This window comes from Chiloscyllium punctatum, chromosome 3 (assembly GCF_047496795.1).
Source record: "Chiloscyllium punctatum isolate Juve2018m chromosome 3, sChiPun1.3, whole genome shotgun sequence".
NCBI lineage: Eukaryota > Metazoa > Chordata > Chondrichthyes > Orectolobiformes > Hemiscylliidae > Chiloscyllium > Chiloscyllium punctatum.
This window is the reverse complement of record NC_092741.1, coordinates 143,420,635-143,447,770: the sequence shown is the minus strand read 5'-3', so window position 1 is coordinate 143,447,770 and position 27,136 is coordinate 143,420,635. Positions and strand designations below refer to the sequence as shown.

General features: G+C 40.3%; 1 protein-coding gene across 15 annotated transcripts in view; it reads right to left on the bottom strand.

Annotated features, from left to right (window-relative positions):
- Positions 1-528: 528 nt before the first annotated feature.
- The window catches only part of greb1 (growth regulating estrogen receptor binding 1), a 314,458-nt gene continuing 287,850 nt past the window's right edge, over positions 529-27,136 (bottom strand). For 13 of the 15 annotated variants that reach the window (XM_072561932.1, XM_072561938.1, XM_072561936.1 and 10 more), the window contains 7 exons: positions 24,101-24,305; positions 16,456-16,630; positions 15,459-15,686; positions 12,852-12,987; positions 6,680-6,880; positions 3,643-3,781; positions 529-2,592 (listed from right to left, as the gene is read on the bottom strand). In XM_072561932.1, the coding sequence (XP_072418033.1) occupies positions 2,429-2,592; positions 3,643-3,781; positions 6,680-6,880; positions 12,852-12,987; positions 15,459-15,686; positions 16,456-16,630; positions 24,101-24,305 (1,248 nt within the window). In that variant the 3' untranslated portion in view covers positions 529-2,428. Of the gene's footprint in view, positions 2,593-3,642; positions 3,782-6,679; positions 6,881-7,980; positions 8,121-12,851; positions 12,988-15,458; positions 15,687-16,364; positions 16,631-24,100; positions 24,306-27,136 lie in introns of those variants that run through there. The other 2 variants (XM_072561945.1, XR_011955202.1) reach the window with 2 other exon arrangements.

Here is a 27,136-nt window from a genome sequence, read left to right as displayed (position 1 = left end):
GAGCAGAGGAAAATCACCTAAACCGTGTATTCAAAAAGAACGGATACCCAATGAACACAGTCTGCCGATTTCTCAGCAACAAACCCAAACAAGAAGATAAAACACATCCAGAAACCCTAGCCACTCTCCCCTACATCAAAGACATCTCAGAAATGACTGCCAGACTATCAGACCCCTTGGCATCATTGTAGCCCACAAACCCACCAACACACTAAAACAGCAGGTAATGAACTTGAAAGACTCTATACAGACAACAAGCAAAACTAATGTCATTCAGAAAATACCGTACAAGGACTGTAACAAACACCACATTGAACAAACAAGCAGAAAACTAGCCACCAGGATACATGAATATCAACTAGCCACAAAACGACATGACCCTCTCTCACCAATGTCCGTACATACAGATAAAGAAGGGCACCACTTCGACTGGGCCAACACATCCATCTTAGGATAAGGCAAACAGAGACACACACGAGAATTCCTAGAAGCATGGCATTCCAACCAGAACTCTATTAACAAACACATCAAGTTAGACCCCATCTACCACCTCCGATAAAAAGAATAGGAAATGACTCCACCACAGGAAATGGTATCATTAACCCAAAGAAACCCAAACATATAAATAGAAAGCAGGAATCAGCAGCAGTGCTTCACCTGGAGGCCCACTGAAAATGTTACCTAGTAGGCTGATGAAACTTCTGGAAATGAACCTTCCAGCTCAGCGAGCAAACCAACACCAAGATGACGCCTTCCATTTCTAGTCCAGATCTGCTTGCCACAAGGCTCAGTCTAGTTAAAAATTATCATGCTGTTTCATATTCACAAAGCTCCCAACTACATTGAATGCCTTAGCCACTTCCAAAAACTGCGATTAAAATGGCAGTGATCAGGCACACAGAGAGACTACTATGCAGCTATTTTAATACCTTGTCTGACCTCTTCTCATCAGGTTACAGGGTTAGAATTTGTCTCATGTTTTATGCAATAGATTACATTGAGAATTACATGACAATCCTACCATTCGGTCACAATTAGTTTTACACTCCTCAATATTCCAACAATTACTAACTTTGAAATAAAATGAGATCAAAAGACATTCAACTCTATGACATGATACAAGTCCTTCCAATATTGAGGTGAATTCTGATATTTAAATCTTGCATTAAAAGCTCAAACATTTCATGTGTGTATACGTTGCCCTTCAATTGGTGAATTGCTGAGAATAATTATGCAACATCTTCTTAATGGCAATTTCAACCTCAGTCATTTGGTTTTTTTTTCCAAAGAGTATGGAAAGGTTTTTCCAATAGGTTATTACAATACAAAATCTGACTGTCAGCTTTTAGTATGATCCTTGACTTTTCTATTTAAGGCTTCCCACATGTTGGCAATATTGACACTTCAGTATAAAAATGTTACAGTCTCCAATGTGAAAGGAAATCAAAACAAGATTTAGAACGTTTTTCACGTTAGTTCAATTAGAACATGTTCATCAGTTTAGATTTTGGAGCCAGATTATCTGAAACCTTTTGGGCTGAACTAGGATCTTGGAAAATTAATAAAAGACAAACAGGAACAAGTGGATGTAATACTTCTAACTATACAAACCCTTCTCTGCATTCCCTACCCATCCCATATCCAGGAAACAATTTGTAGAGACAGTAAAAGCATGATTCTATACTCCATCTTCCGAGGCTAAGTCTCTGACCCTCCATATCTTCAATTTATGGTCTTAAAGGATGCAGTGGATTAACTAGATATGTCAGTGTGTATATCAACTTCTGATAAGTTTATTTAAACTCCACCCTCACTCCAAAAGAAAGGCTTTCATCTTGGCAACAGAAAAGGTATTTCAGCCATCGAAGTATTTAATAGCCCATTGCTTTTCACCAGATCAGCAGTTTCATAATGCCCGATTATGAGTCAATCCATTACCTGCAAGGGGCTACATAAGAGTTCAGTCTCTCATCATACGTCTCACAGTTAAAGGTTCTAAAGTGCAGATTTGCCACCAACTTCCACAGTGTCTAGTGAGGAGGGTACTCTTCCTGATTTCTTTCAAAACAGCAGAGTGGTGATTCAAACCAGAATGTTTAAAATTGGATCAAATACAACATCATTGATTCTAAACTACACAAAACATTAAAGCTTACACTTCTGTCTATTGCTCAGGCAAGTAAAGACACTTCAAAAATTCCATTTTAAAATATATGTTACGGCAGTGCATAAAATTGAGGAACGTTTACAGGAAATTGTTCTTGATGTATATCCGTCTTTACATTTGATTAATTTGGTACCATTCAGTTTTTCTTTTGTACAACACTGTTTTAAACATGTTAATATGTTCATGGCTCAAAGTAAATTCTGCGTTACTTATGGAGTGCTCGGTTTTGCAGTCTGTGTGTTACTGGGAAACGTTCGTGTCTCAGACGTGTCGCCCAGTCAGAAAAAAGAGTGGCTTGTCTTCTTGGGAGTTAGCTGTCTGGAATTCATCTCGCAGTCGGAACTGCCACTCATCTTCCAGCTCTAATCTTACAACAGTCTGACGAAGAGAGCTACGATCTTGACAAATTACACAGAGTGTGGCACCTAGACAAATGAGTTTATGAAGTCAGTATTGGCAATCAATTTTTAAAAATAAATGTTGGTTTAAAAATGCCCACGCCAGCAGTCATTAAGGCATATATCAAGATTGACAGTCATTTGCAACACTAAAGCCGTACATTTTATGCAAGGAATGCAGAGATGTGGACCAGGGGCAGGCAGAAGGGTTTAGTTTAACTTGGTGTCATGTTCCGCACAACACTGTGGGCTGAAGGGACCGTCCCTGTGCTGTACAGTTCTATCTTCTAATCAGATGTTATATTTAGATCAGGAATAGGTGACCTTCTGAAACTGCACTTCAATCATATCCTGCAATGACTGGCTAAGCTTCATCCTTTAATCCATGATTTTTTTGCTCGAGTACATCTGTGTCAATTGATTCCTGGATGGTAATGTTCAAATACAGTTTTGATTCTCAGCTGTAGTCTGTATGTGTGGCTTGCCCATTTCTGCTCCATGCAATGTCTCCGGATCTTCAGATAGGGAGCCTGCAGCTAGATTACTAAAAAGCCAGAGATTTCCAAAACTTGGGGCAAAGGCAGTGGGGTTCCACTATTCACTGGCGAGATTGTGGTGATGGCTGCTAATTTGGAGTGTCAGTCAGAACATGGAAGGGGAACACAATTATTGAGGGATGTTGACAGGCAGAAATACTCCAGCTTCCTCTCACTGACGTCCTGTAAAGGCATCTATCTATACCAACGGATAGTGCACATTTATCTGTCGGGTTGTTCGAGAACCATGAAACCTGTTAGCTATAGTCATAAAGTGAGTAATGTGCACACACACATACAGGCACACATACATGTACACAAACACATAGACACACACACATGTACACAGACGCATGCACACACACACACACACATAGAGTTTGAAATGCTTAAAATGTTAATCTCTACTCATGATTTATGGTTAAAAACCCCACCAGTATTTCTGAAAGTCCATTTTAAAATAATGACAAGGGAAAAAAAACTGTAACTTTTCAAAGCAGAACAGCAGACTTAAAAAAAAATGAATAAAACATAACCTTACCTTTTAGAAAGTGAAATTTTTTCAAAATATTCGCTGTGACAAATGAGTCACAGAGATACAGCAGGAGCCCGCTGAAAGTAAGGCCAGAGGTGTTTATATTTAAAGAATGAGGACGTGAACTCACAAAGCAAACTGTAATCTGGAATATTAATAAAAATGAGTTTGTAAATGTCACAACATCATAATACTTTGAAACACAAAATTTAAATAACATATTTCAGACAGAAACAAGTACTTTGAACACTGCTGATACCTGCTGCTGCCTCTCAATAAAATGAAGAGTGATGTTAGATATGACAATGCTGCAAGAGCGCAGAGCAACCGAACCTAAAGAGGTGAGCCTGGGATGTACTTGATAGTAATATTTAATAGTAATACTTAATAATACTCATTTAAATCAGAGGCTACACATCTCCAGCAGCTTCCTTCCAGGACCAATGTTGATCGGTCAAAATGGGAGAGGTGATCAGGAGTTGTGGAAATAATCTGAAAAGGCACTCCTGTTCCTCCTGTCTCCACATTCTTTTTAAACTTAAATCTTGTTGGTGTCAGCTTCCAGCAGTTCCTTGAAATACTTCTGTTTAGGCTGCATGTAAACTTGGTCAGAGATGATAAATTGTATCTCTGATCTTACTGCAAGGAGTGCTTTCCTTTGCACTGTTACAGTAATCAAAGAGTTTTAAACATTTCTTGTTCTTCTAGTGGTAGTTGTCTATAAAATCCTTTAAAATACAGTAGCTAAAAAGAAATCGACCTGATGTGACTTCCGCACAAGGTCGCGGAATTGGACAGTAGCAGGACGCACAAAAAAACCACCACCAAAATTGTCTATCCTGCATATAAAACAAGTGCTGACAGTGGTATCTAATTTTATAGCAAGACCTTGATGAGATCTCTGGTGCTGTCCTACCCACTCTCACACTATATTAGTCTCACATCAGTCTGTTCAGGGCAGCGTGTGATAAGTCTTACCCTGATGGTACATTGCTTGACAAGAGGCTGGCTCCCCCTGGCCCTCACAAGGCACATTACCTCTTGCAGCCAGGAATTAGGAAGGAAGACAAGCTGATTCTATGACCACATTCTTCACACAGGCCATTCTGTTATAATGTATGTTTTGTCAACGCGAATTTGCTGTAACATGACTGATGACTACGTGATGCTGTTTCTAAAGCATGAACTTTTTAAAAGTGTGTTGGCTGTAAAACAATTACAGCACCAGCATCTTTAACGCTGTTTCTAAAGTGTGATTTTTCTATAAAGTGGGGGTGCCCATGAATGCAACCATCGCATTATATAAGAACTGACTGTACTTAAAAATAGGCTCTTCCCTAGCTGCCATGATGTGGCCATTTTGCATCAATGTGAGGCATTTTCTTGATTCTTACATTTGGGACCCATTCATGCCTTCCTACAAGCAATAGCGGCAAATGGATCATGCTCTTCCCTCAGTAATTGTCAGTGTGATTACAAGGAGCCATCTTCATCAACTCTTTCCCATTCTGCTCATTCCACCCATCACTGCCCCTTTGAATACTGTGGGAGATTTCGTGAAGAACTTATGAAATAAAGGTTGGTTGGAATAGGATAATAATATGAGTGGTTAAGATTATAAGGATGGACCTGGCCTTGTCACCATGGTTGAAACCATGGGAGTACAGAGGCTACAAGAAATGGCAAGGCTGCAGCTGTGGACCTCAGTCTGGGCAGGAGAGTTTATATCGTTTGAGGTTCATGGAGGCAAGGAGGATAATTATGGGAGTGGGTGAAAGTAGAATTGAGATGTACACCAAAGCCACCTGATTCTAAGTTTTATTTTATGGACACTACAGGCACCACTCCCTCCACATTTCCCTCAAGAATATCTGTTCAATCCCAATCAAGGGTCTTGATAACAAAAATCTGATTGTGAATGATTGCATTGACATCCTGGCTTTGACTGAAACTAGGTTTGTAGATGGTACTTGCTGAAGTCTCTCCACCTTGCTGTAGTTTTCAGGATGTTCAATTCAAATGCCACAACAGATCGTAACCTCAGGCTCACTTTGGTCTCTCCCACCAACCCCCAGCTGCCTTCTCCTACTTTGCCCCATCTTTAAAACCCTCTCTGATTTATACTACCTTAGTGTTTCCTAATGAAAATATCCTTCTCCCATTCTTTCTTCAAAATCAAAATTCAGAATCGGGTGGCTTTGGTGTACATCTCAATTCTACTTTCACCCATAACTATCCTCCTTGCCTCCATGAACCTCACTCAATATAAACTCTCCTACCCGTACTTAGGTCCACAGCTGCAGCTTTGCCATCTCTTTTAGCCTCACCATATTATTATCCTACTCCAACCAACCTTCATTTTGTAAACTCTTCACAAAATCTCCCGCAGCATTCTTTTGTACATTTAACTGCAGCCCATCACCGATACCTCAGCAGCTGACAAATTTCCTAGTCATTCCTTTGTTGCCCTTATCCTGGCAAAACTTTTGCTGTCTCTCTTCTCAGGTGGTCACCTTGACATGGCCCCTATTTTCACTCCCTCAAGTCAAATTGCAGCATATCTGGTTCAGGCATTCATCGAGACTTCACTGGACAGGAGTTTATCTCCTCCACCTACTACTCCAAGATCACCACGGAGAGCAAAGCTAACTTCTGGCTTAATTTCTGCATTGCTAACCATCCCGGTAAGCACTTCCCACTCCAGCTCTTTTGCCATCCCCACCCCTCACTTCAAGCAATGAGTATCATGAACTCCAGCTTTTTATCAGTAAGACTGAGAACACTCTTTCAATGGTCTCAGTTGCTTTCTCCTTTCTCTTTTGCAATCATGCCAAACATCACCCCCTTTGCTATCCTGAACCCACATCTTCTCCCAGTTTCTCCTCATAACCTTGCAAAGTTCATGTTGACAATAAGACTCTCTCTTGAACTGCTGGAGAGTACTGCCGGGCCCCACCATAAAGACTATGCACCTCCCATGAATTGAACATTCAAATCATACTAAATAACAACAGTGTGGAGATTTATAATATTAGCACCATACCTCTTGACCTAGGTTGAGATAACAGTCTACTGAGAGCACTGGATGACTGTAGTTCCTTACAGACAATGGGAAAAGATGGTTACTTGTGTGTTGCAGATACTTTTCAAGCAGTAATTGGGCTGGTGCAGCTAAAAACGTGTGTTTGCTGTCTGGAGCGCAGATATACTGAGATGGGGAAATGGACATTGGTGCATCAGGAACCTGGAACAAATATAAATCAATTCAATGTTGTCAATCAAAGGACAATATACTTATGGACTTTCCCATCACAATATACATGAAAACGAACAGAGCGATTAAAAATTCTTTTCTTTGAATGCGATACCAAAGTATGGAATCGGGTGTCATATTGATCACAAGTTATGGTTTTCCAGTGAATAATGAAAACATGCAAATGAAAATAAAACTATCAGCAGCACTCTACGCTTCAGTCCAATTCTGACCGAAAGCTCTGAACCGAAATAATTTAGGGAAGATATCACCTGCTTCCAGAACTACAAAGAACTGGAGAAAATCTAAGGGGTCCACTTCAGTTTTGTTGTGTAGAGCCAGAGTTGATTCTCTTTGTTCACTGAACTCACTTGGAATGCAAAAAGCTGACCTCATACAATAATATAAGGTCATTTTTGGATGTGACCTTTGTTCCTTTGTATAGTGAATGTCTTCTGGGATTGGAAAGAGGGTGAACAGTGGGGGGTGAGTATCAGGCAACAGCAGTTTTAAGAGGTTTTTGATCATTATAATTTATATGATTTTTGAAGTGTAGCAAATTCATGCTGAACAGTTGAGAAACCTGTGGAGGGCACTGTTTGTGTCAAATGGCTGGCGAAAGAAGGTGGTCGTTTTTGGAGCCAAAGGTCACCCTCCAATAATGAGCAGTCCCAAACCTTCTAGACAGAAGTGAAAACACCAACTGCTGAAGATCACAGCAGGTCAGGCAGCATCCATGGAGAGAGAGCAAGCTAACGTTTTGAGGCTTGATGTCTCTTCATTAGAACTGAGGTGAAGTGTGGAGGGGATGGCATTGATGCTGTTGTTGGGGGTGTGGTGGAGTGTAGAATGTTGGGGGAAAAAGAATATTGGTAATTCAGATTTAGTGATCGGGATGTGATCACATTCCGATCACTCAATCTGAACTATCAACCAACATTCCAATCATTTAATCTGAATCATCAACATCCTTTCTCCCACAGCCCTAGACTCCACCCTCCATCCGTCAAACTATTGCAGAAATGCTGTCCCCTCCATACTTCACATCAGCTGTGATGAAGAGTCATCTCGACTCGGAATGTTAGCTTGCTCTCTCTCCATGGATGCTGCCTCACTTGCTGTGATGTCCCACCATTTGTTGCTTTCAGTACAGATTCTAGCATCTGCAGTAATTCGCTTCTCAGGTGGAAGTAGCTAAAATAATGATCGTCTTCTCTCCTACACATCAAACCTGGGTACAATGAAGCAAGGGAAAAGAGGTGAAAGAAGGCAAGTGAGTGTGCTTATCTTTTGCATTATTCTGGAATAATGCCTTGCAATATCTCTGACTGAATTCTTATTTATAAAACAATAATCTCAGTGCAGTCACACATCAATTTATATACACTAGTTGCATCAAATTCACAAAGAAAAGCAGCCATATTAAAATTTACACAGTTCCATTCAGTTGGTCTCTCTGTAAAGAAAATACTCCTTCACAGCTGAACATGGATTAAAATCCATACAAAGCACCCTCCTCAGCTTCAGAAACAAAATACCACATTCCAACCTGCTTCCTGAATAGCATCACGATGTGGTTCATTAACACTATCTTTGTCAGTAATCATGTTTCTCAGTGGACATTTCATACCACAGATAATCATCTTCTATGCCAGCAAATACTTTAGACATCCCAAATTTAGTCATAGAGTCATAGAGATGTACAGCACAGAAAAAGACCATTCAGTCCAACTCGTCCATGCTGACCAGAGTCCATCCTAACTTAATCTAGTCCCATTTGCCAGCAGTTGACTCATATCCCTCCAAACCCTTCCTATTCATATACCCATCGAAATGCCTCCACCACTTCCTCTGGCAGCTCATTCCATACAAGTACCATCCTCTGCATGAAAAAGTTGCCCCTTAGGTCCCTTTTATATCTTTCCCCTCTCACCCTAAACCCATGCCCTCTAGTTCTGGACTCCCCCACCACAGGGAAGAGACCTTGTCTATTTATCCTCTCCATGCCCCGCATGATTTTGTAAACTTCTATAAGGTCACCCCTCTGCCTCTGATGCTCCAGGGAAAACAACCCCAGCCTGTTCAACCACTCCCTACAGCTCAAATCTTCCAACCCTAGCAGCATCCTTGTAAATCTTTTCTGAACCCTTTCAAGTTTCACAACATCTTTCCGATAGGAGGGAGACAAGAATTACATGCAATATTCCAACAGTGGTCTAACCAATGCCCTGCGCAGCCATAACATGATCTCTCAATTCCTGTACTCAATACTCTGACCAATAAAGGAAAGCATACCAAACGCCTTCTTCACTATCCTATCTACCTGTGACTCCACTTTCAAGGAGCTATGAACCTGCACTCCAAAGTCTCTTTGTTCAGCTACACTCCCGAGGACCTTACCATTAAGTGTATAAGTCCTGCTAAGATTTGCTTTCCCAAAATACAGCACCTCGCATTTATCTAAATTAAACTCCATCTGCCACTTCTTAGCCCATTGGCCCACCTGATCAACATCCCATTGTAATCTGAGGTAACCTTTTTCACTGTCCACCACACCTCCAATTTTGGTTTCATCTGCAAACTTTCTAACTATAGCTCTTATGTTCATATCCAAATCATTTATATAAATGACAAAAAGTAGTGGACCCAGCACCGATCCTTGTGGCACTCCACTGGTCACAGGCCTCCAGTCTGAAAAACAACCACCACCACCCTCTGTCTTCTGCCTTTGAGCCAGTTTTGTATCCAAATGGTAGTTCTCCCTGTATTCCATGAGATCGAACCTTGCTAATCAGTCTCCCATGGAGAACCTTGTCAAATGCCTACTGAAGTCCATATAGATGACGTCTACCACTCTGCCCTCATCAATCCTCTTTGTTACTTCTTCAAAAAACTCAATCATGTGCCCAATGCACTAAGCCATGCTGACTATCCCTAATCAGTCCATGCCTTTCCAAATAGATGTACATCCTGTCCCTCAGGATTCCCTCCAACAACTTACCCACCATCGACGTCAGGCTCACTGGTCTATAATTCCCTGCCGTGTCCTATTTCTTGAATAATTTGGTAGCAATCTCTGTTTGAGTTCTACAACTCATTTTGAGTTGGTTACTAATGTTGGATACAACATTTGGTGTCTTCCATTGAGGATATCGTCTCACCAGTGATCACCCAGCAATTGTAATTTTTCCTTATGCTATCTTTGAAGGGTGTGTTTAGAGAGACATGCAATGGTTGAACAAGGTTAGTTAGACTACAGGCAATCACTACACTATCATATTATACAATCTAACCTCAGCAGCAACATCAATGATAGGGGGTGGCCTGAACATGTCCCAAATAGAAAATGTTTTTTTTTAATATGATCCCAATGCTCAGAAATTCCAAACTTCCTCATTCATATTTTCAAGGCACCTTCATGAATCCATACATTTTTTTAAAAAATGAATATGGACAACTATTCCTTTTGGGTTTTGTTGGTTTGGGATGGTCTTTCTCGTGAACATCACCATTGACTTGGAATATTGTGTACAGTTCTGGTTGCCCATTACAGGAAGGATGTGGAAGCATTGGAAAAGGTGCAGAGAAGATTTACCAGGATATTACCTGGTCTGGAGGGAAGGCCTTATGAGGAAAGGCTTAGAGACTTGGGTCTGCTCTCATTGGAGAGAAGAAGGCTAAGAGGGGATTTGATAGAGACACACAAGATAATCAGAGGATTAGGTAGGATCGACAGTGAAAGTCTTTTTCCTAGGATGATAACGTCAGCTTGTACAAGGGGGCTAGCTACAAATTGAGGGATGGTAGACTTAAGACAGATGTCAGAGGCAGGTACTTTAGTCAGAGAGTGGTAAGGGCATGGAATGCCCTGCCTGCCAATGTAGTTAACTCAGCCACATTAGGGAGATTTTAAACAGTCCTTTGATAAACTCATGGATGATGATGGATAGTGTACTGGATGGGTTTAGATTAGTTTACAGGTCAGCGCAACGTCAAGGGCCGAAGGGCCTGTTCTGCGTTGTATTGTTCTATGTTCTATGACTTTTGCTTTGTTGCTTGGACATTCACCACTGTGCTATAGTGTATCTACTCTCTTCACAGACAGCTGCTTTCACTAACACTGTTCTCCTTCTAATGTTGCCTCCTATTTGACTGGCTGACGTGTCAATATCATGAGTTTCATTCTCGTTCCTAATACAAGTCAATGTGAGTTGTTCTTTTGTTAATGCTCAATTTAAAACTGTTGAAATACAATAAGCCTGTGGTCCACATCCACTGGAAGATGCTGTGTAATCCAGATCCACTATCACAGTATAACATTGTTTCCTTTCATTAACATTCTACTACATCCAGATTGAGCTTTCCAACCTGCAACACATAATTTTTGTGTTTATTTCGGGATGTTGCGGCTGTACAGGACATTGGTTGGGCCACTATTGGTTTAGTGCGTGCAACTTTGGTCTCCCTGCTATAGGAAGGATCTTGTGAAATTTGAAAGGGCTCAGAAAAGATTTACCAGGATGTTTCCAGGGTTGGAGGGTTTAAGCTATAGGGAAAGCTGAAATAACTGGAACTATTTTCTCTGGAGCGTTGAAGGCTGAAAATAGAGGTTTATAAAATCATGAGGGGCCTGGTAGGGTAAATAGTCAAAGTTTTTTCGCCCCCAGGGTGAGGGAGACCAAAACTAGAGGGCATAGTTTCAAGGTGAGAGGGGAAAGATTTGAAAGGGACCTAAGGGGCAGCTTTTTCATGCAAAGGGTGATGTCAAAGGAAGTGGTGGAGGCTGGTATATTTATAATATTTAAAGGGTATCTGGATAGGTGTATGAATAGGAAGCGTTTAGAGGGATGTGAGCCAAATACTGGCAAATGGGACTACATTTATTTGGGAGGTCTGGTTAGCATGGGGACAAGTTAGACCAAAAGGTCTGTTTCCGTGCTGTGTATCTCTATGACTCCATGAAGATTGACATCGATGCTGGAGAAACTGAGCCTCCATTCCGGTGATTTTCATGAACTATCTTGTGACTTAATTCTCCAACAGCAGCTTTCCTCAGTTTGTGCATTTATTCTTAAACATCCGCCTCAGCCTTCAAATGTTCACAGCTTTTCACCTGTAACTCAAACTCTGCAGCTGAATTTTGTAGGTTTATTTGCAATCTCAATAATTTTAAATTTGAACTGGGCAGTGTGTATGAACTGGGCAGTGTGTATGGTAAGGGAGTCCAAAACTACGGGGAAAGGGGAAAGATTTAAAAGAGACCTGAGGGGCAACTTTTTCACACAGAGGATGGTGTGTGCATGGAATAAGATGCCAAAGGGTGTGCAGTAAGCTGGTTCAATTACAATATTTAAAAGGCTTCTAATGGGCACATGAATAGGAAGGGTTTAGAGGAATATGATCCAAATGCTGGCAAATGGGACTAGATTAATTTCAGAAATCTGGCTGGCATGGGACAAGTTGGATTGAAGGGTCTCTTTCCATGCTGCACATCTCTCTGACTCTGGTAGTAAGTAAAAAGAGGCTGGACTTACTAGCCATAAATCAAGGGGTTGACCTTTACACAAGATTGACTATTACTCAAGTATATGTTGTATTTTAGATGAATGAGGCATGATTGAGTGAATGTTTTTTTAAAATTATATCTATTGAGATTTTGATTAAAATTAGACAAAGGCACAACTTGGGACAGAGCACAGTGGATCTCAATCCATGTTTAATCCATTCTACACATTATTTGGGAATCATTGATTGTTAACACTGGGAAATGAAATGTTCAACTCCTCAACACTGCCATTCTTACCAAGACGAGATGACAGTTATCTGTAGATTCAATAGTAAAAAAGATTACAAATGTACAATAATTGATGTCCTGCCGTGATTTGGTGCTGCCAAATGTTTGTAAGTTTGAGCAACTTACAAAGTTTTGCAAAATAGCATATCTTGTCATGTTTTCTGTTACCTTTGACTTGATATGGAATGTTCTGTGCCCCCCAATGGCAATCTGTTTCTTCATAACACTGAAGCTATTGAAACGACAAATAAGAAGACCAGCACTGTGGACCCGGAGATTGAAATCCACATCGTCACAAGTAAATCTGAAAGAAAGCATAAACACATGAAATTATTTCTTTTGCAGGACAAATTCAAAAAAACATTCATTAAGTATAAGTCAACTAACTTCAAGTTGCTATATTTCAGACTGTAATAAAACATCAAAGAACAAATTGAGATCCGGTGGGAGGTCTGCAATGTTCCTGTACCAAGTGTTGAAATTTCCCACATTTTGGCTAAATATCAACTTTGGAAAGGTTCTTGGAATGGTTCCCTCTGTGGCAATACCACAGAGCCCTGTTGAGTATTCTCATGCAATTCTTCACTGCTCGCTCTGTGAATGATGCAATCCTCTCTGCAGCACCCAATCCTGTGGTCAGCGGTAGAAGAGCTACTCAGTGCTACTGGGACTGTTCATGTTGCAGACACCAAATTTAATTCACAGCCACACAACATTTCCGATGCTGGAGGCCTGGAAATGCTGTCTGTGCATTGCTGTTCAACACAAAAAAAATGGACCTAACAGATGGAGTGGTTGCAAGGTTGGCCATACTCTTTCCCCAGGACTGACAGAGGAGAATACAGCACCAAACACTGCCAGATTGGACTGATGTAGCCACAGTGCAGTGCCCGGCTCCCTTTCTGGGCTCCACAAGGCTAAGTGCTAACACCTCTTTCTGCTACAGCACGCTCACTAAATCCGCTACTATGCTCATCTTCCCCCAAGACCCATGCTCTGCCACTCCCAATATTGCATGCAGCATGTTCCCTCAATGGTGCGCACCCCACTTCCCCAAACTACTAACCCTTCCTGCCCTCTGCATTTCGTATTCACTCACTCGGAACATCTCACTATCTGATCTGAGTGAGGAAGGGCCATCTCCCAAAATGACTTAACAGTTTCCCTGGATATACAAAACCTGCAGGACTGTTGTGGTTCAATCCCTAGATTGTAAGGACCCTGACTGCCCAAGCGCAAGGCTCACTCACGGTCAACCTTCCTCAGACTCAGAAAAGACAACAGCCTTGACTGACTGTGGTTGCTGCCTGACTGACCATCGCATCCCTTGATTAGACTATGGACATTAAGACATGGTAATTTGGTTGAAGCATATGCAGTGTGTTTGCTGTGTAAATTGCTGGCATATCCTGCAAGTATGACATTGATATAGCACGGTGCTGTGTAACAACAAGTCTGCCCTCTCAACCATTCAATGTTGGCAAGAATGACAAGCTGCAGAAACACAATAAGCTGCCTGGCTTTCTGTCTGTGGGGAAAAACAATGCAAGGCAGAATTACTGTCTCCCTGTAAATTCTGAGTGGAGCAGTAAGGCTAAGTAGTCATGTTAAATTAACGCAAAGTAAATGAGCACTAGAAAAGCAAGCTGAGAGGCCAGAGATGTATCTTGGACCTGTCCCCGTGTGGAAAGTGGCTTGGCAGTAGAACTGCAGTGTAAGTTATCCGTGAACTAAGGGCATTATTCACGTGATGAACTGTATTATAAGCAGTCCAAGATGGCCCATGGTGATGGGCAATCACAACAATGTGGTGGTAAGTCTACTTCATTACTACCAACAACCCCAGCAAGTTAAAATCTTCCCTCCTTGCGTGTTGATTAAGTGCCACAGAGCTCATTATCATTTTTTCTTGTTGTAAATTGAGACATACTTATTCATTGTGAATGGGCAATATTCAGCATAAATCAAATGACTGTATTTCTCAAACTAAATGTCAATAACTAACCACCCTCTGAAAGTAATAAAACACAGTTGTTCCAAGTTGAAAGATAACTGGAGAGCCACCAAAGGTTTTAAGTACACCCAATACCGTAGCAGTCAACCCATAAGTCTACTATAACCATTCAGCAAAAAGCAAGCAGCAGATACATATTCATCACCCTTTCTACTTCCAGAAGAATAAGAATTATTACAGTACCTTGTAGAGATGCCCCACAGAATCAAATTATATTGAATTCGGAATGCAAATCAATAATGTAACACAAACAAAATATGTTTTGGTCACAAGACATTCAGATTAAACATTCAGATTAATAGGACCCAAAACTACACTGAAGCCAGTTAATCTGACATGATGATATTTCTCTCAGATCATATCAAGATAGTGAAGAATATTTATCTTCCAGATGACCGTTCCCATGATTTCCGAAATCAAAATAATCACTGAATGAAAACTGAGTTGATTAACCTTCTATATTAGTTATTGCAAATAATTACAAAAAGAACTTCATTTCAGCTTTAATTAGTTTTTACACCAATGAATGTCAGTTTTCTTTTAGTGACAGCTATTATTGCAGCAGCAGTTTTAAGCATAAGATGACTTGTTTATAAATTCCATAACCACAATCAAGGAAGCCTTAAACTGCTGATATGACTTTTCTTTTGCAATTTCTAATGAAATGGTGAATGCTGTTCCTGACTTTGCTCATAACCCAAGTTACATTAAATTTGTGTTACTATCTCACAAAGCAGAAGTGCCAACATTAATCAACTCACCTGTTCTGATTGTACTGAACATTTTGAGTCAAGTCTACATTTAGCAGCAAGAAATCATGTAGATGGCAGCGAGAGAAAGGTTCCACAAAGTGCAGGTTGGTAATTTTACTAGACCACTTCCGGACCCCACAGAGGGCATAGTGTGAAATTTCAGCAGTTGCCTCAATATGCTGAAGTACATACTTCAAAGAAACATTCCTCTCTAAGGTATTTGGTTCAGCAGGTGCACTGGACAGTGAAAAAGGACAAATGAAAATTCAGTTAGTTCCTCTATTCATAATGGGAATCAATGGGGACAGGAGACATAAAAGGTTATAGTATATATAAAAACTGTTTTGATTTGCAAGAGTAAACTGTTCTGTTGAAACCAAGACACTCTTGATTCAAATAATCAATTGCTTGACTATAATAATGTGTTAAAGTTGTCAGAATCTTCAACTGTAATTAATTAGAGCTGGAACTATGTAGTTGCTGCTCTTCAGATGAGAGATTGAAAGGATATGTGGATGTCAAATATCCCAAAGCATTACTCAAACACGTGAATGGAGCTCTACTCATGTCCCTTAATACCACAAAATTATCTGAACATTTATTTGACTGCTGTTTTTGTGATCTTGCCCATGTGCAAAGTGGCTACAATGTATTATTTTACTTGAAAGCACATTGCTTAAATTGTATTCTCAAAAAACGTTTGAAATTATTAAATTTTCACTAACATCTCATGTTTATCTAATTATGTGTACATACATATATTAATATAGACTGATCAAATTGTTTTTTTTGAAATAGTACTTGAAACCAGCTTTATTTGCTGAAAATGAATAAGATTACAAGTTATCTTGAGTGGTTATGTAGAAACACACAATATATTAATTACACTGTAGAGCTGGATATAATCAGAAATACCTCCATTAGTTTGACCTCGTTAGTTTGTAATTTTGTTCAGTTCTCAACTGCAGCAAGGATGACGGTTTTAACGTTTGAATGCTTTGACTACCTGGTAGCGTTCTTAGAAACGTCAGTATTAAGACTGTTCCACATCACACAGGAGTCATCAGCAATGACAATGAATGGCCACACATCCTGGGGTTTAGATCCAAGCTCTTCTTGGCGATTACGTTCCAGTTCCAAATTATGATAGGACAGTTCTTTGATCAAAAAATGAGCTGCACCTAAAACACAAAGAACCATATAGCTAATTGGATGAATGAATCTGATTATACTGTACAGGTCATTCTGCTGTAACACTCATTTCATTAATGCAAATTCGCTATAACACAATTAACAAATTGGGGACACTGTTTCTAAAGTGTAAACTTTTAAAGTGTGTATTGGTTATAACATAGCTTAAATGGTGCTGTTTTTATGTGATTTTCTTATAACACTGAATTGCATTAGAATGGAACTACCATGTTCTAGCAAAACCGACTATGTTTCAGAATACCAGGTTAAGAAAAAACATTATGCAAATTTGTATGGAACTCTAATTGGCTGCTCTTCATAATCTCTTGAACAGACCTACCAGGGACCTTCAACATTGCCGTACTGTGTTTGCTGCTAACTTGGCGAACCAATTCATTTCCCAACACAAATTAACTAGCCAGATCAGGTAAGGTTAATTGAAGCCAGTTGGTATTTTAATAACAAACCAACTGATTTGATAATCATGTTTTAGATACTAAATTTATTGAATTTACGATCTCTGAGATATTAATCCCTTTGGAATAAGATGTGAGAGGCATAGAATTCTGCAGTACATAACTCACCTTCTGCCTCCCCAAAGCTTGTCCATGATCTACCAGGTACAAGTCATGAGTGCAGTTGAATACCCTTTTAGCTGTCTAGATAGTACAGCAACAACACTCAAAAAGCTCAAAACCATCCAGGACAGAGAAGCTCACTTGATTTGCTCCACTTCAACCACTTTCAACATTCACTCCCTTTACCATTGATGCATAGTGGTAGCAGTGTGTACCATCTACAAGATGCACTGCAGTAACTTAACAATAGTCCTTTGACAGCACTTTCCAAACACATAACCTCTACCATCTAGAAGGTCAAGAACAACAGATCAATGGGGTCACCATCACTTCTAAGTTCCATTCCAGGCTGCACTCCATCCTGACATTGAAATACATTAACAATCCTTCACTTTGGCAGGGTCAGAATCCCGGAACTACTTTCCTCGCAGCACTGCAGATACGCCTACACTTCAAAGACTGCAGAAGTTCAAGAAGGCGCATCACCACCACCTTCTCAAGGACACTTGAGAATGGGCAATGAATATTGACAAGTGATGTGAAATACCATTATCCCATGAATGACGTTTAAAAAAAACATAATAGGCACTAGGCCATTTTATCCATTTCTAGATTTACAAAGAACATTCAACATATGATTGTGATTTAGTTTGTAATATAAAGCAGCTCTTTTAAAGTGCTGTATATTTCTGTAAAATAATAAGTTGAGTTAAAATATTTCAATCAGGGCGCTGATGAGCAATTACCAATGCTGATTACCAATGGGCAGAGAGGATGCCATACATATTGAGCTTTAAGTGGCTGAAACAGCAGTCATTAAAGAAAACACTGGTCAGGAGAGTAGGAGCCCTAAATTATTTATTTTTACAATGATAAAAGCTTTTCTGGTAACAGAACAGCTCCAAACCCCATTGTCAGATTAAGTACCATTGACACTTCCACTGCAACGTTGTCATAATGTCCTTGAAGTGTGACTCAGTTCCTAGGAGGAACCAACATATTCACATTCAAATGAGAGTCTTATATTGTACAATTATAATAACAGCAATGAATAAAGATTATTTATTAGGTAGAGCATATGTTAGTGCCATCAAAGAACAGCATATTTATTCATCTTTCACACCTTAAGCTCCAAATAGAATATTTACAAATCGGGTTGGATTTAGTAAATCCACTGGAATTTTAAAAAGGCTCTCTCAGACATATGTTGCCAATGTAACTCACATTTGTTGTAAATTATTCTTCCACCAAAATGTTACAATGCAGAAACAGGATGTTCATCTACACAGATCAGCATTTCACATTTTCTTTCTTTAGTCCCACGGAAACAAGATCTGAAGCTAAATTCTAGTATTTTGGGCTCTGTGAGAGTCACATTGAGGTTGTCTGAAGGGGTTCTCACTGCACGTATTTTCTCACTAAATCTTACCAAACTCACTGTTTTTATTGCACTTCCCGCTCCGGTGGCATGTATCACGTCTAACTTCTGCCCCGTCAGATCATGCACCATTCCCAGAACAACTCACCATCCACAGGATATCCCGGAGTTGATCAGCATTCCTGGCACCAGTGTATCTTTAAAGTCCCATTGTGGACCCAAACAGGCCAATCTGGAGTTGCCTTGCTTGGTTCCTGACCTTTGCCCTGGATATGGCAGACAGGGGCAGACTGTTGCCCTGCTTTGAGGGTAGGTCGTACTGGATGGGGTAGTGCCAGTGTAGAGCTTGCTCCTTCCCCCAGCACCAGGAGTGGAGACCATGACAGCTGACTATGCCAGTCTGGTCTGAGGTTGCCACCTCAGCTAAAGCAGTCTCAGCCACCTGGAGGAATGTCCAGCGCTGTACGAAGAAGGTGAATGACCTTCTCCACTCTGACAGTGTGCCACCATCTTCTCTCCAATACCTCCTACTATCGTTGCTGCTGTACCAACCTCCCATCAAGGCTCATGCTCAACCACACGCACTATTCCCTGCTACATTTACCCTCACTCTCCCCAACCCTAATCAATGACCCTCATGAACTCTGTGCTACTTTCTCACTTACTCCTCCCCACTTGCAGCAACGTGAAGAGCTGTGCCACCCACTTTCACCTCCATCTGTCTCAGTCCTCAAGAGGGGAGAGAGAATCAAGATGGCTGCTGGGCTCATTTAGCTCCTAGCCCCTTATTTGGAGAGGATCCTGACTCTGCCTTCCCTGAGCAGGATCTGGACTGGTATTGGACACTTCCCTTGACTTGGGAATCCCCAACTGAGGTTTGCTGACAAATAGAATAAGCTTCCTTACAAGCATGCTGCACTAGCAGCACGACAAAGCCATAATAACGAGCCTGGTATCTTTGATTGAGGAGGCAAGACAGTGCAAGGCAAGGACTGAGTGAGTGTAATAACAGCAAGTGGAGAGCACAGAGATGCACCCTGTTCTGGTCCAGGAGCTGAGTGCATATCCCTGAGTGCACAGTGTCCTTGCTGCAGCATTACAATGATAGTAACTAGTGCAGCATTGAATTGTAACAGCATCAGGAGGTAGATCAGAGATGTGCCAAGAACATTCTTAGAGGTTGGTACATGTTAGATGCCATTGTCTAGTGACTTCGGTGCAGGTGGTTGGTGCCCTTTGATGCAAGCCTTGAGATGTTGGCGCCAGTGTCTAATCTGGCGGTCATTCGGTGTTAGTGTCCGATCTGGAGAACATTCAGAGCTAGCGGCAAGCTGAATCTGCCAGGAACTCTCTCTGGTTCCCACGTCCAGTTTCCCGGTGAAGATTTTTGTGACAGTTTGGGAAGTTTGCAAGCAAAACATCATTAAGGTGAGTTGGGCTATCAATGAGGAGTTGAAAGCATTAATTGGCATCATTTGGCAAATTACCTCTCCTGGCTAGAATCTTGTGAAAAAGCATAAAGGATGAGCAAGATGATCTCAATGCAAAGATGTGCCTTGTAGGACTTCACACTCAACTCTGCCACACGTCGTGACAGAACCCATGGAGGTCAGAACTCTTGAGATTTCTGCCCCAAGTTATAACTAACTAAAAGGTGACATTCACAGAACAACCACTAGAGGATGATATACACAACTCATTGAATAATAGCATCAACAGCCTTGATACAACTGACAGTCAGCAATAATTGGTGATCAGTGGGCAGTGGGATAATGCTATTTAAGGGCAACTGCTACATCTTTGGAGGTTTTCAGCTATAGGAAGAGGCTGAATAGGCTTGAGCTCTTTTTTCCTGGAGCGTTGGGAGGCCAAGGGGTGACCTTACAGAGGTTTATAAAATCATGAGGGGCACAGATATAGTGAATAGCCAGGTCTTTTTCCCAGGGTCGGGGAGTCCAAAATTAGAGGGTATAGGTTTAAAAAGAGAGGGGAAAGATTTAAAGGGACCTAAAGAGCAACCTTTTTCACACAGAGGGTGGTGCGCATATGGAACACGCTGCCAGAGTTGGTGGTGGAGGTGGATGCAATTATAACATTTAAAAGGCATCTTAATGGGTACATGAATAGGAAGTGTTTAGAGGGATGTGGTCTAAATGGTGGCAAATGGGTCTAGATCAATTTAGTGTTATGAAGTTGAAGGCATGTACTGTACCTTTAAGAAAGAGCGAATGCTGTTCTGAACTGAGAGATTATAAGCACCTGTGTATATTACTTGATGGCAATCCCAGAGTGTGCTAGAAAATTGAAAATATGTAACATGTGGCCGTGAAATCGATACCTGGATTTGGGTTGCTGTTTTGACAACAATTTGAATTTAACCAATCAGTTTAAATTATGCCCTAGGATACTAAAACCCAATTGAGTTTGAATTTATTGTTTTGCCAACATCGAACCAATGAGACAACCCGATGCATGGATATAAAAATGCCAGCATTTTCAAAATTGGAGAGGGAGCAACAGCCATCGAGAGACACCTAAGAAATTAGGAAACACTGTCTATCAAAGGTACTTTCTCAGTAAAAAGAAAGAAGACACCGCAGGTAGATTTTCAGCCAGAAGAAGAAAGACACCAAAGATGACAGCAGCTGTGTGGTTTTGAAATTAAGTTGATGAAATTTTAATAAGAGTCTTATTGGAATAGCATATATTATAGTTGGAGGCAGGTAATAAGTAGTTAAGAGAAAGGGGGGGCTGAGAGTTGTGAGTAGTTGTTGCTTAATGCTCACGTTTAGAGTTAAAAAGTAAATGAATGTTATTTTCTTTAAATAATGGAATTTAGGAGTTTTCTGTCACTCATATTTTAACAGATTATGAGATGAGATGAGCTTTTCTGGGTTAACTAACAGAGGGGTTCACCGTCATGTCGTAACATTAGGACATCAGGCAAGTTGGATCAAAGGGTCTGCTTCCATATTGTATGACTCTTCCAAAGCAAAATTATGTTTTAAAGCTCTTTCTCCCTTCTAGTGTTTAACATACAGTACAACTACCTAAACATTTCCTTCACTAACAATGTTTACTTTTGAGGTACTTACCTCAAACATGCTCAATCTATATCACATTAGTCTATCCTGAAATGCTAACTGTAGTTTGAGTGTGTTAGTGCTCCATGGCAGAATGTAATTTTCTTGATTGCCTGTCCTTACCTACAATGTCCACAGTCCTCTGACAATCTCTGAGGTTCTAATTTGCAAGACCAGAGGAATGTTTTAATATTTAGTAATTAGGCACAAGAAGAGTAAAGGTAATGATTTTGAAACTCAGAATTTCCTCAAAAATTAATTTGCAAAGAAATGTCACGTGTTGATTGTCAATTTTTATTAATAAGATTATTTGATATTTCACAAGTTGGACTTTGAATGATAAAATATACAAAGTAGGACAAAAGCATCTAAAGAGTTTTTATTAGATTAATGTTATCTTATTGTGTTGAAAATAATAGATCTTGGTTACCAGTATGTTTTATTATGTTCAATTTATTTTTGACAAGTTGTTAATATTTGTATACCATTGGAATTATAATGTAGCTTAAATATAGGTTGACTGGCACAGAAAATTAAATTTACAAAAAACATTGCATTTCTGAGTCTTTCTCTTCTGAACCTCCACAAGATACCATGATTAGTGCAAAATATAATTTATCCAAATTGTTGGTTATTCTATTCCAATGATTGCTACACATAGTTTCACTACAACAATAATAAATTCTTAACCAGTTATGTAGGGTACACTTAATTGATTTTAACTACACAATAAGGCTCCCAATAGAAGACATGTAAACTGTGATTCTTTTCCTGGAATGTGTGCATTATCTGTTAAAATGCTGGTCAAGCTATTTGTATTTGTGGGATAACAAAACTTTAAGAATAAACAAACCTTTGTCTAACAAATGCATAATGAGGTCAGCTAGGTGGATTTCATTGAATATTACTTCTGTGATTGAGGCTTTTAATCTGGTCCAACAGGGAACCCTGTCTGACAGATATAAACACAAGTGTCAGACACCCTGCCACTCTGGGAGTTGACTCCGATGAGGCTGTACCAAAGTCAAGGACTTTCCCTGTGTAAAGGAAGAGTGAATTGGTGATGGAATACCAGCCTCTGTGGACCTACTTCAGTGGTGACGAGAGTAAAGCACATTCTGAAGAAACTTGATTTGGAGATGTCGGTGTTGGACTGGGGTGTACAAAGTTAAAAACAATCACCTGATGAAGGAACAGTGCTCTGAAAGCTAGTGTTTTCAAATAAACCTGTTGGACTATAACCTGGTGTTGTGTGATTTTTTAACTCTGAAGAAACTTGCTCACAACAGTCATCTTTGAGCTGGGGTAAGCATGTCTGGCACCATGCTGTTATTTGGGGTGCTGACTCATTTGATCATGTGTTAAAGACTGGACCCAGTAGGTGGAAAGAGTACATTATTTCTTCTGGGCAGACAGGGCAGCTGTAAAGCAATGAGTAATTCACCTGACAGCTTGTGGACCTGCAGCTTTTTTTCCAGTTATTTGGAGCCTAACTTCCCTGAGACACCAAATACTGAAACCTTTCAAGAATTGACAGATTTAGTTAAGAAATATTGCAACCTCAATCCTCCTCTAATTCTGAGATGCTTTCAGTTTTACTCGGCAATTTGAGAACAAGGAAAATCATATTAGGATTTTTGACTAGGTTAAACAACTGGCAAAGGAATGTGACTTTGGTTTAACCCTTAATGAGATGCTGAGAGAATGGTTCATATGTGAGATTAATGATGTAACCGTGCAAATATGCCTTCCAGCTGAAACTCAACTGGATTTCAAACAGGCACTACAGTTGGCTTTATCATTGGAAAATGCAGCGAGTAGAACTTATGAGTTGCAGGTTACTTTGATGCAAGTAGATACTCTCGCCAGTCTAACTGAGCTTGGGGAACACCACTTGAGTGAAGACAATTGCATAGCCTCACTCAGGACCTATCCTGAACAGAGAGACTCTAAGTCAGCCCACAGCAAAACTCAAAACAAAGCCCAGCCTTGGCCAAATGGTTAAAGTTTCCTTCAGAATCCTAATTAAGTCCTAAGGAGAAAACTTCCTAAAGAAGTCCTAGGTTTTTCAGGAAGGCCTCAGAACATTAAAAGGAGTCAAGGCCAACTTGCATGTTGACCTGGAAGCAACTCCATGATTCTGCAAGGGTCGCCCAATGCCATTCGTCTTACAGGCAAAAGTAGAGGCAGAAATCCAAGGTTGGAAAGCGATGGAATCATCTGGGAGTTAATTCTGATGAGGCTGGACAAAGTGTCAAGGACTTTCAATATGTAAATAAAAGGTGATGAGATACTAGCGGAGTTACTTCAAAATGTTTTTTTTAAATTTGATAAGAAGAAGCAAAACTAACCGTGATTTTACAGAAATTGCTAAAGTTAAGACAAAAAGAAATTTACTTGAATTAATGTTTCAAAACATACCAACTCCAGAGTTGTTGAAGATGCTGGGAAGGACAAGCATGATGTGGTTTGGCCAATATTTCTTATAGACTGCCATCTCATACTCCTTGATCACCAGCACATGCAAGTGGTTGGCACCATCCATAGCATGGTACAGATTGAAGAGACCGTGTTCATGACGCCCAGTTGTAGGTGTGAAGACTGGACTCTTTACACAGTCTGGATTCTGGGAAAAATCAAATGTTTTGAATTGTCAGGCTGCGGTTCAATACATTAAGACTGCAAATTACCAATAAATATTATTTTAGCATTTAAGAGCATTGATACTTTAAAGTTTTTCTTTATCCTGGACATTGTGTGACTGATTAGGAAAGGAAAGATTTTTTAAACATCTGCACAAACGTCGAAAGCCCAAGGTTAATTCTCATATCCACCCTTCTCTTATATGTGGAATTAAACAGCTGAAATCTCACCATTCACCTTGCAGAAACCTTCATAACATTGAAGACATATTTACACATACATGTGTAAAGGCATATAAGGCTATGGGTCAAGTGCTGGAAAATGGGATTAGAATCATTAGGTGGTTATTTTTAACCAGGGCAGACTAAATAGGTCAAAGGATCAGGGTCCTCTCTGACTCTATGACATTCCGAGGCAAAAAGACATTGCCCAGGGAAGATGTCAAAATATTCTAAAACTTGAGGTCCTTCTAATTAAATTGCCGTCACATTCCTCATGCAATATCATCAGAAACTATTTTTTCTCTCCATATACTGAGTGATTCCAGACCAGAATCTGATCATCTATGTTCATACTAATCACTGCAGCAATATTGTTGACAGTTTGACAGTGAGGCTGGTGTGCATCTGCAAAGAGATGTTATTGTCTCTCTATGGCTTTGGAATTCAAAACCTTTCATTGGACCAATCAACTCAAAACCGAACCAGGATCGAGGTCAGGTAGCGTCAAATGAGCACAAATAAAAACACATCACTTCAGATTTGGCAGCCAGCTTATTTCTCACAAAAACTGTGAGATAAACGGTAAAGTCACCGTAGTCCTATCGGACTACAGAGCTGTTCTGTCATTAGGAAGAGACAACTGTGATAACTTAACTGAACAGTCACCACACCTCAGATGAGGAAAGAGGTTGAGAAGGAGAGACCTTCATGGTAATCTTTAGCTGGTGCAAGAATTGAACCCACTTTGTTGGCATTGTCTATGTCACAAACTAGTCATCCTAGTTAACTGACCCCACGGTGAAACAAAAACAACAAACATTGGAGTAGTTTGATCTGCTGCAGGGAAGGCCTTATCTATTTTTGCCAATACGTAATAGCCTGCTTAAAATCAGTGTCAATCTGTTTTCCATTTACTCATAGGAGGACATACAAGGGAAAAAAGGTTAAGTATTTCTCAGAATTGGTGAAGAAGCACCAAATGACCTATGGTTTTGACATGCAAGATCATCAGCAGCACCCAGACATTTCCAACTGAAGGAGACATTTTTTATGGAAATACTTTTTAACAACATAGATCATATGGGTTTCAGGGAGAGCTTGCCAACTGGAAACAAATTTGGCTCTATGGTAGGAAGGTGATGCTGGAGGGTTGTTTTTCCAACTGGAAGCCTGTGACCAATAGGATTCCACAGAGATTGGCACTGGGTCGACTTCTGGGCAAGTGGGGCTATTTTAGTTTGGGATTATGGTTGGCCTGGTCTGGTGGTACCGAAGGGTTTGTTTCCATGAAGTATGACTCTATGTTCATTTCCCCCATGTATCACAATGCTGGTCTGGTACAACGTTACTTTGCCCTTGAGTTTTTTTTCAGAGAGGGGATAATTGGCCAGGCTCCATCATGTCTGAAGTTTGAATGGCTCACTGGGGCCTTGTTGTTTACCCTAACAGATCGTGCTTCAGGCCAAAAGTTTGAAAGGTCTTTTGAAATGTGGTATAGTCAAGGGGCGTGGCTCTCTAGCTGTGCCCAGGGAAGCTAGCTGTGCGGTTCAATTCAGTTCGAGAAAGAGTTGTGTAAGGTTCAAAGGGGAAACTGGAAACATTCTCTCTGTCCTTCTGTCCTTATGATGCTGAACTGTGAGTTGCTTGTGCCAGTGTTTCCTGTTTGTGCTAAGGTATATGTGTATTGGGATTGTTGCAAGTATTTTCAGAACAACATCATTAAGTCGGGTTTGGCTAGGATAAGTTATCTGGGATTCTGTTTTCTGTTCTTTGTGTTTCATTCCGTAATTTTGTAAATAAATTTGGTTTGTTTAAAACCTGGTAGTTGACCCAGCTAATTTACTCTGGGAATATCCACGATATACCTAACTAAAACAAATAGTAAAGTTACAGTCTGGGCTACCTGCTTAAAAATGTTTTGAGGGGTCTGGCCTAGCCCATAACACCTGTAAAGGTCATTTTTTTAAAAAAATCCTCAGATCGGTAGAGTTCCTATCTTGTTTGCAACAAGAGCCAATTTATGTTTACTCCTTCCTTTAAAACAATTACAAGTAACAGTCACTTCAATTGAGCTTTTGTGTAGCTGGCACAAAAGAAACTCCCATCAGCCATTAGCAGTGTCTTCCCACTCTGTTCTTTGCTGCTCATGCCTTCTGAACAAACCACTTCACAGGCATTGGATACCTGGTACATATGGAAAACTAGAGACAAAATCAAAAATATGATAGAAAATGTTAAAACTGCCACAGAACTAACTACATACACGTATCATACAGGCTGTTAGCTCTTGTCACAACAGGACAAAGCTATAGGGTGACGATGTTCTAATTTTAAAAAGGCTATTTTGTCCTTGGTTCTTTTTTTTCAAGAGATGTCGTAAAGGTAGAGGTGCTGAAATGGCTCAGAAAAAGCCTACTTCAACAATGGTAAGAGAGTGGCCAGTTCTCTCCCAGTTCGGGTTTCTTCTAGTTTGGTTTAGTTGTAGCAGAGAAGCTGCTGGTAGCAGGCACAGAAGCTGCAACAGTGCAAAAAGGTTCCTTGCTTCAGCAGATGATGCCTGGCTGACTTCTCTCTCTGAAACCTCTCCTGCTTG